At 40.2% G+C, this 9966-nt stretch overlaps 1 protein-coding gene across 5 annotated transcripts in view; it reads right to left on the minus strand.

Moving 5' to 3' along the window:
• Window positions 1–6457, minus strand: part of ZCCHC4 (zinc finger CCHC-type containing 4) — a 52341-nt gene extending 45884 nt beyond the window's left edge. For 2 of the 5 annotated variants that reach the window (XR_002823886.1, XM_023730239.1), the window contains exons 1-3: window positions 6297–6446; window positions 5357–5475; window positions 4368–4450 (exon numbers count right to left, since the gene is read on the minus strand). Coding sequence is in view for 4 of the 5 variants with exons in the window: in XM_023730239.1 (XP_023586007.1) it covers window positions 4368–4450; window positions 5357–5475; window positions 6297–6423 (329 nt within the window). In the remaining variant the exon portion in view is untranslated. Of the gene's footprint in view, window positions 1–4367; window positions 4451–4796; window positions 5476–6296 lie in introns of all 5 variants that reach the window. The other 3 variants (XM_023730240.1, XM_004375164.3, XM_023730241.1) reach the window with 3 other exon arrangements.
• Window positions 6458–9966: the final 3509 nt, after the last annotated feature.

The raw sequence follows: 9966 nt of genomic DNA on the forward strand, positions 1-9966 counted from the left end.
GTTGTTAACCAATGTCATAAAACAACATGTGTACTACTGTTTCATGAGAAACTAGTTGTTCTGTAAGCCTTCACCTGAAGTACAACAAAATAAAAAAAAATTAAAAAAAAAAAGGTCAGCAGTTGGAATCCACCAGCCGCTCCTTGGAAACCCTATGGGGCAGTTCTACTGTCTTATAGGGTCGCTATGAGTCAGAATCAACTGGACGGCAATGAGTTTAGTTTGTTTTTGGTATTATACAGCAAACAATACAACGAAGAGATGATGCAAGATCCTAGCAAGAGATGAAATTTCAAAGAAATGAGGGGCCAGTGTGACAATCTGTCTACCACACAGGACTATCTAAAGGCATGAAGTTTAATTGTTTTTAAAAGAAGGAAAGGAAGAACACTGCTAAGTGAACATCTACTTGTATGATGCATCTTCATGACTTGTCGAGTACCTCTTTCTTTTAAGTATTTCCAAATTGTCTTTCAGAAAGCTTTATTGCTAGTTTATTACTTCTTAATAAAAGATAAACTAAGATCTTGTGTATATTTTTTTATATTCATAATCATAATAATCACTCAACAATACTGCTTTAAATTTAACATTCAGACACAAGATTAATGTTTGGTAGAAAATATGAGAATATAAAGAGCTACCGACTACTTAGCACTCCCTCCTTATTCTATTTACTACATATACCCAGGGGGAGAAAAACTTCATTCTGCTCCATGGCTCAGCATGATTCACAAATTGCAGGCTAGCATTCTGAAATGTCATTTTTATTGATCTGCATATGATATTCCATTTGCCTTTCCTGGAGTAGACAAATTATGTTTATGGCATTTCCCCAACAGCAGACCTTGAAAATCTGAGTTTAAATGGGCCCTGAAAAAACACAACCAAATGAAATAACAACTAAACCCTATCTGGATGCACACAAATTAATACTGATTGTAGCATTCAAACAGATTTTCCCTAAAACTCCATAGGTCACAAGAAGGATGCCAACATACTACATAACAGAATAATAACACTTTTTAGGACATAAGAAGCAGCTAAAAAGGATAAGGCAAGGCAAATCTGTCATAAAGTATAAATCTGTCAACTGAACACGTCTGACACATAAAACATGGTTCAAACCATGAGAAGATTAGAAAAATGACTTTCCAATCCTATTCTGTAGAACCTGTAGATCCTGTGCAGCACTGCTAGTGCCAGAGTAAAAATCAGGTAATAAAGGCCAATTTATCTTGCTAGCTACCATCACTCCTTTCTAATGACTTAAAAAATACATGAAACAATGAAAAACTACTGTAACTCCACAGTAACAGAAAAAAAGTTTACTTTATAAAATAGGTGTAAAGGTTAAATGCATTTTCTTACTTTCAAATACAATAATTTTTTAATAAGTTAACTCATAGATGAGTTATAAAAAGTTGAATTATCCAAGTTAAAATAATTACGACCTCAAAATAAATAAATAAATATGATCTCATGTAATAGTACATCACCCTTAGGTTCATTACGAGTCCCAAGCTGAAGACACACTAAGAGAATAGGTAATTTATTAAAACTATGAACTTAAAAAAGCCAAAATTTTAATAAAACTTCCTTATCTTAAGGCACCAAAATCTTTAGAGGAATGACAGATTTCAAACTTTTTTACTCCATAACCCATTGCTGTCGAGTCAACTCTGACTCATAGCAACCTACACACAGAGCAAAACTGCCAACCTTTTGGTTAGCAGCTAAATGCTTTACGATTACGCCACCAGGGCCCTAAGCATAATATAAAGCCTGGGAACATCAACTGGTCCCTGAGTAGCGTAAACAGTTTGCACTCAACTACCAACCTATAGGTTTGACGATTCAAAGCCACCCAATAGCACCACAAAAGAAAGGCCTGGCAATCTGCTTCCATGAAGATTACAGCCAAGAAAATCCCATGGAGCAGTTCTACTCTGTAACACATGGAGTCACCATGAGATGGAACTGACTAGACAGCAATGGGTTTAGTTTTTTTTTTTTTTTTTTTTTAGGAGCATCAATTATAAAGTGATGCAGTGATAGCAATAATATTCCATTTCATAAGCTTACACTTCTACCCATCCTCCAAAACCTGTTCGCAGACCATGTGTTTACACAACGCCTGTGTTGTTCAACCAAGGCACAAATTAGCTCTGACTTCCCTGAACGCTTAGTCTCTTCTATGGATACCGACGGCATTTAACACATTCTTCTTCGCATTTAGAATCTCTGTATATCTCTCAACTCCATTACTACCATTTTAAGTTCTTTTTGAGTCTTCAACAAATATTTGGTGAATGAATAAATGACTAGATGGATGGGTGATTAGATGGAGGCTTCTGGCAGCAAAATCCAAGGTTATCGACCAGATTATTTAAGATGTTGAAAATCAATTTATTAAGACACACTCTTAAGGACCAGCACAAGAAAACAGATGAACCACGTCTCACATACTTTGGACATGGTATCATGAGGGATCAGTTCCTGGAGATGGACATCATGCTTGGTAAAGTAGAGGGTCAGAGAAAGAAAGGAAGATCCTCGACGAGATGGACTGACACAGTGGCTGCAACAATGGGCTCAAACGTAACGATTATGAGGATAGCACAGGACCGGGCAATGTTTCGTTCTATTGTACACAGGGTTGCTATGAGTTGGAACCAATTTGATGGCACCTAACAAAAACAATTAACAATGGCTCCCAAGAAATAACATTTTGGGACTTCTTTAATTACTTCATTATTTTAGCCAGAATACTGCTTGTATGTTCTAATTAATATGAAGTATGCATTTCTTTATCAAAAACACATACTCTCACAATAAAAAGACAAGAACAGTGGTTTAGCTCTAGGCCAAAAATTCATGATACAGAGAAACAACAAGATCACCTAGATTTTGTCACAGAGTTTAACTAAATCTCAATACCCTTAAGTATTAACATAAAAAACATGCTTGTCAGATAAAAGTAAGTGATAACAGCAAAGTACAAAACTATGTATATGACTACAACCTTGTAAAGTAAACCTTAGAATAGAAAAAAAGGCCCGGAGGAAATACTATAAAATCAGTAAGGTGATGTGTTCAAATGGAGAAACCCTGGGGAGATATTTTCTACATTTTACTTTCTGCGTCTTCAATATTCCATTTTATCTCATTACAGTAATCTCATTATGGTATATCTCTATAATGTTGTTATGGGTTGAATTGTATCCCCCAAAAATATGTGTTATAAATCCTAACTTCTGTCTGTGGTTATAATCCCGTTTGGAATGAGTTGTCTGGTTATGCTAATGAGGCAGAATTAGTACAGGGTGTGTCTTGAGTCAATCTCATACAAGATATAAAGGAGGAAGCAGACATGGAAGAAGAGAGATGCCAAGCAATATGGAGATTGCTCAGAAGCAGAAGCTCTGAAGAGACAAGGACCTTCCTCCAGAGCCGAAAGAGAAACACTCTTCTAGAGCGGGCACCTAGAATTCAGACTTCTAGTCTCCTAAACTGTGAGAAAATAAATTTCTACTTGTTAAAGCCACCCATTTGTGATATTTCTGTTATAACAGCACTAGATAACTAAGACAAATGCCTTCTGTTTTACCGCCTTAAATTAAACCACTGCACTTCATATATTAATTACTATCTTATGTTTAAAAACAACATCTTAAAATCAGACATTGAATCACAGCTTAGTCATTCTAATAGTGTGAACTTGATGACGTTACTTAACTTCTCCAATTCTTAATTTCCTCATCTAAGTAAACCACCTCTGCAGGATTAATTAATAGCACTTGTAAAACACCCAGCACAATGCCTACCTCACAGTAGTGCTCAGTATACATTAATTCCCTTTTCAATACTTTTTGTTGACTAAATCCAATACAATAAGTAGACATCTATGATTAAGTACAGTAGTTTAGGGAAAATCAAATTATCTTCAGAAAAGCCTCCTCCAAAGAACTTTAAAAATCTATAAAGAAGCTCCAAAAAGACATTTTTAATAGATCTAAGCACTCCCTTTCCACTAAGCAAGGATAAGGTCTCAGAATCCTTCTGAACACAGAGCCCAGGTAGCCTGAAAAGATCAGAGTGAAAATCTATTTGTCATATGCATCCCAGACTGGGGCTTCTTCAGTAGAAGTTAACTCACTGTCTGCTAAAGGGATGAATTCTTTCTACAGGTTTGCCAAAGAAGTAAATCTATGACTTAAGTCCAATAATCCAATAAAACATTTTAACAATGTAGATTTTTAAAAAACAGGTGCTTAGAGCTTTTTTAAATCTTTTGGTTCTTTCAGTATTTCAAAAAAGAAACATTACAGCTACAACAATAAAGAAAAATGACACCGCATCAGTACCTTTCCACACACTGCATTCGAGTTAGGGGAGGCTGACATCTTTGGTTATGAGCTTCTCGGGCAGCAAGTCTAGCTCCTGACAACTGAAAAACAGTACAAAGTTCATTTAATAAACTATCGAACTTGCCAGCATCCTAAAAAAACTGGTGTTACATTCTGACATCAAGGAGTTAGAAATTCAAGTAGCTCAATGTTGTAAGCAAGCATTCATTTTAGGGGAAAACAAAGCACAGGAAACTGGGAATTCTAGGGCTGTTTTAAGCAATACTCAACATGCTAAAGCACTGGGATTTAACTTTCATGGTGATGTTAAGGGATCTGCAGGAGAGTCGTGAACAAGTTTCTTTTCCAATAAACCTAACAAAGCTAAAAATTCTCTAGTGAAAACATTTCAGAAACTGTAATTGCAGCTGAAACCAGGATACATACCAAGCTCATAACTGTACCTCCAATTGCCTTCATAGGGTCAACCAGTAGCTGTATAAAGGATGTTTAATCCAGATGTTCAGACAAAGTACTTTCCTAATACTTCCTGGAAGTGATCATGAACTAGACTGTTTAAGGAGAAATCGGCATTTGCAAATAGAGGATAAGCCCTCCCAAAACTAACACCTTGGAGTCTTAAGAGAAACTAAGTTTTTTTGAGACAGTAGTTCAAGACACCAATAATCCAAGTTGTTGTTGTTGTTAGGTGCCGTGGAGTCATTTTCGACACAGTGACCCCATGTAACAAAGTAGAATTGTTCCATAGGGTTTTTTTGGCTGTGATCTTTTTGGAAGCAGATCGCCTGGTCTTTCTCCCACAGAGTGGCTAAGTTCAGATATAAACTCCAATTTCTCACACCAAAAAAATACTGTCATCTCCATCTCTCTTGCCAATTTATCTCATGTAATATTCAAACTGCAAACATTTTTATTGGTTTGGACATTCTCAATACAATTATCACATACATCAAAAATAAAAATTTATATCCAAAAAGTTGATATACCTTTTCATCTTCCCATTGAAAAAAATTACAGTCTTTCCTGTCTCTACAGGCTGAGCAGGCATAAAATCTCCTTGTTTCTTCTCTCCCTTGGTTCACCTTAACAAACAGAAGAGTAGGTCCTAGCCCGAAATAGAAAAAAAAAAAAAAAAAAGTCAAACAATAGTTATCTACATCAAGTTCCTAGTTTTCACCATCCTTAAATAGAGTTCGTTTTGGTTTTATACACGTTTTGTCATAATTATAGCCACCACTGTTTAATTTTTTTCTCAGCCACAACATTCAGACATTGCCTACTTACTAGAAACAAATATTAAGCTTTGAAAATTGGTCTCTCTAGAAAGAAAATGCTATAGTCAGTATAGCTGCTGCATACGTGGTGGATGTTACAGGCCTGACTCCTGAAATTAAAACAAAGAGGGAGTCCACAAAACTGAGCACTTTGCCATCTCCCGCGCTCCTTTATCCTTTCAGTGAAAACTCAAGCTTTTAGAATGGAAAACACATTCTCCCCGAAGGTTAGAGAAAAACTGGGTCTGGTTTCCAGGTAAGAACTCATTCTTTCATTCTCCCTAACTATTTTATTGAAAGACAACACAACAACAAATGAAGTCCCATAATAGTTGGCAACGAGGCTTATTTAGTCCCATACATCCCCTTTGCCTACAGTCCGCCTCCCCCGCTCCAGTCCTCCCTCAACCCCCCCAAAAAGAGTTGCAACAACCCTGAAACCAAACCACAACAGTGGGGACTTTCTATGATGGTTTCTCAAGAATGCTGAAAATTAAACGTCCCGAGGAAGGGGCGTTTTCCAGTCATCACACAAGGTGGGGGAGAGGGAGAGAGACAAATCTCGGAGTCCTGAAACCCCCGGCAACTCCTGGCCAACTCCGCCCACTCCTCTGGTACACAACAACCGGGCGGAGGCCAGACTCGGACCCACCGTGTGGGCACAGCGGAGCGGGGGCGGCGGGATCTGGGGAAAGCATCACCTCCACTCCCAAGCTCCCCCGGCGCCCTGCGCTGCCTTCTGCCTCCACGGCTTCACCCGGCTTCCTAAGGGGCGCCATCTTCCCACCGCCGTCCCGAAAGCCTCAGTCTGAACCAAAGAGGCTGAGAAAGAGCGCCGACTCGACCCACAGCGCCCCCGCGCGCCCAGGAGGAGCCGCAGGCGCCAGAGTGGGGATACCTTCCTAAAATGGGCTCTCCGGTAGCGGTGGGGCTTGCAGACCGCTTTTTGGGCCCGCGTAATGTGCTGAGTTCGTGCCTATTTTCAAAATAGTATCTTGTACTCCACCCTCAGTACCTGTAAGCTCCCTTTCATAAAAGTATAGCCGGGAGATAAGACGAATCTTTGGATTAAACATTTGCTTGGGCTGTAAGTCCAAAAGGTAGCGTCACCACCAGCAGCCGCTGACAATAAAAAGAGCTGTGACAACTGCGCGAGATGGAACCATCCCCTTTCTTCCTGCCCCTACACCCTCTTAGTACCAATCAGTGCCATCGTCTGTCGTTTCAACATTTACAGTTCCATTGACATTCCTACATGTGCTTATGTTTACAAGCTCACAGTGACCCCTATAGGACAGAGTAGAACTGCCCCACAAGGTTTCCAAGGAGCAGCTGGTGGATTTGAACTGCCAACTTTTTGGTTAGCCGCTGAGCTCTTAACCACTGCGCCACCAGGGCTCCTACTTATCATGGCGTCCTCTTTATTCTTTATCATGGCCCTGTGGGGGAGCCATCATAGTATCATAAATTTGGCTCCAGCCAAATCCTAGGTGTAATCCTTGACTTCTCTTTTTCTTTCATAGCCCACATCTGACCATCAGCAAATCCTTTATACCTTCAAAATGTATCCGAAATCCAACCACTTCTCACCACCTTCTCTGCCAGATCATCTGGTTTGTGCCATCACCATTTCTTACCAGGGCCGCTGCAGTGGCCTGCTCATTGGCCTATCTGCTTCTGTCCTTGCAAACCTGGAGTCTAATCGCAAGAAGCCAAAGTGATTATTTTAAAGCCTAAGTCAGATCATGCCCCTCCTCTGCTCAAAGCTCTCAGTGTCTCTCATGTCATCCAAGTCCAAGTCAAAGTCTTTATAGTGGCTTATAATCTGCCCCTTCTCGTGGACCTTTCTGCCTTTATCTCCTACCCCTCTTCTCTCACTTCATCCGCTCCAGTTACACTCGCCTCTTTGCTGCTCCTCAAACACACTAAACATGCTCCTGTCGGAAGGCCTTTGCAACTGTTTCCTCTTCCCTCTCCTTGGAACAGTGGTGGTGGTGTCTGCCTTAGGGAAAACAGACTAAGGGAAGAAACCCCTTACAGTGGGTTCTGTGCTGTGTAAGGGGAAGGGGCAGTGGTTACAGGTGGGTGTGACTCCTTGGCTGCATAAACTCCTTGCCTGGCTGGAGGCTGACCAGAGCAAAGGCCCTCCTGTCCAAGTCTAAGGTGGTATTGATCCTATCCAGCAAATAGAATAATCGAGTTAAAGTGACATGCAAAGACATGGATGAATCTCGCAAATAAAATGCAGAGCCAACAAAGCCAAATGAGAAAAAGTGTAGACTGTACAGTAACATATATAAAGTTAAAAAAAAAAAGGATAGTGGTGATGGTCGAACAAGTTTCTGAATATAACAAAACACCACTGGATGTTCACTTTAAAAGGGTAATTGTATGGTATGTGAATTATATCTCCATTTTAAAAAAGGCCAAAAAGGGCAAAACTAATCCATGGCGTTAAGAGTAAGGAGAGAGGTACCTCGGTGGTAGGGGAGGGATTGTCATTAAAAAAATTTGGCATATGCTGTATTTCTTGATTTAGTGTTACAAACCCAAAAAGCTGTCTCCCACTGCTGTTCTCTACATTTCATGAGTGCAGTCAGACTTGCTTGTGCTGAATCCTCAGCTCCTAGAACATAGGAGGTCTTACTCTTTGCTGTCGTGCCATTGCATAGGACTCATAGCGACCCTATCGGACAGAGTAGAACTGCCCCATAGAGTTTCCAAGGAGCTGCTGGTGGATTTGAACTGCTAACCTTTTGGTTAGCAGCTGAGCTTTTAACCACTGTGCCACCAGGACTCTTAGGAGGTCTTAGGCACCTATTTATTGGACAAATGAGAACAGTTAAGGGTTATGGGACAGCATGTTATTTGATTACCCAGAAGTCATTCCCTGTTCAAGTCTCCCTGCTGGCAAATCCTAGCTCCCTTAGTAGAAGCTGAAAATGCCAAATTTTCACTTCTCCAACCTTCCCTAAAACTAGGGTGATCTGAACATAGGGTCCAAACACAACCAAGGTGAAGCGGGCTGGGGACTCTGGTGAAAGTTCCTTCCTAATAATAATAATAAAGAGAGGAACAGTCCTTCCTGTCTTTAATTTTGTGAGGGTATGATGTGTGGAGCTGGGGCAGCTACCTTGCAACCATAAATGCCCAGGCCTACAGATGAGAGCCAACTTGTGAAGGATGAAGGAGCCGAAAGATGAAAGAACCTATGCTCTTGATGATATCAAGTTAACCCTGGACTTCTTGTTATATGAGATAATAATGTCCTTATTGTTAAAGCCACTTTTCTTTAGATATTATGTTACCTGCAACCAAAATCATCTCAAATGATGGTTACAATAAAGCCTTTTTCCTTTCCTTTTAGAAGTTTTATTTTAGTCAATTGTTTCTTCAGAAGGAAAGAATCTAGCCTCAGAGCTGAGCAAGGGATGCAGTTTAGGATGATACCAGACAGACTTCCATGAGTTTGAAGATTATTTTCCAACCCTCTACTTATTATTTTCAATTACAAAGCAAACTAAATTATCTTATACATTTATCTACAGTAGAAAACAATACATTGAATTTGCATATAAAAGAAGAGGCAGGGAGTTCCACTTCCAGGAAGGTGGAATAGACATAGTCTTTATTCCTTCCAATATATACAACTAAAAACCCTAGGCATGTATAAATCAAACACACGAGAACTTGGAAAGGTGGGGAGAAAAAGGCAGATTTGCTAGAGACCTTGGAACACAAGGAATGGCCTGGTGATATTCTTTGGATTTTCTTTTTGCCTTGTATATCCCAGACTTGGAGCAGAAGAAGCCAGCAACCCAGAGACACCAATGGGTGCAAACCAAAAAAAAAAAAAAAAAAAAATTAAAAAGCCTGTTTTCTCCAGACAAAAGACAGCCTAGCAAAATGGGACACTTTTAAAAAATTGGCGCTATACTCTAACCAAAAATGGAGAAAAACTGTGGCCTCACCCTTGCTCACACTAGCAAGGGCTGAGTGGCGAGCCCAGACTTCTACAACTGTGTGTCTATAATGAGGCACCACAACCCTCATCCTCCCCACTGGGGTAGTGTCATGGAAGATAGAGTAGGGATCTGGAACATTCTTCCATACATGGAGGTAAGTCAATGCAAACAGCATGAGGAGCAGTAATGAGACCCTCCTACCACTTAAAGCCAGGGAGGGATCAGCGAAGCCTGTTTCTGCCTACGCCTAGTGAGGAACCATCCCACCTAGCAATAATGAGAATGAGTGGCCTCACTAGGGCAGTGCGGGTGGGGGTGGGGGAGGTGGTGAGTGCAGAAAGGAGCAGGTGATGCAGT

The sequence above is a fragment of the Trichechus manatus genome, unplaced genomic scaffold (genome assembly GCF_000243295.1).
Source record: "Trichechus manatus latirostris isolate Lorelei unplaced genomic scaffold, TriManLat1.0 scaffold00034, whole genome shotgun sequence".
Taxonomy (NCBI): Eukaryota; Metazoa; Chordata; class Mammalia; order Sirenia; family Trichechidae; genus Trichechus; species Trichechus manatus.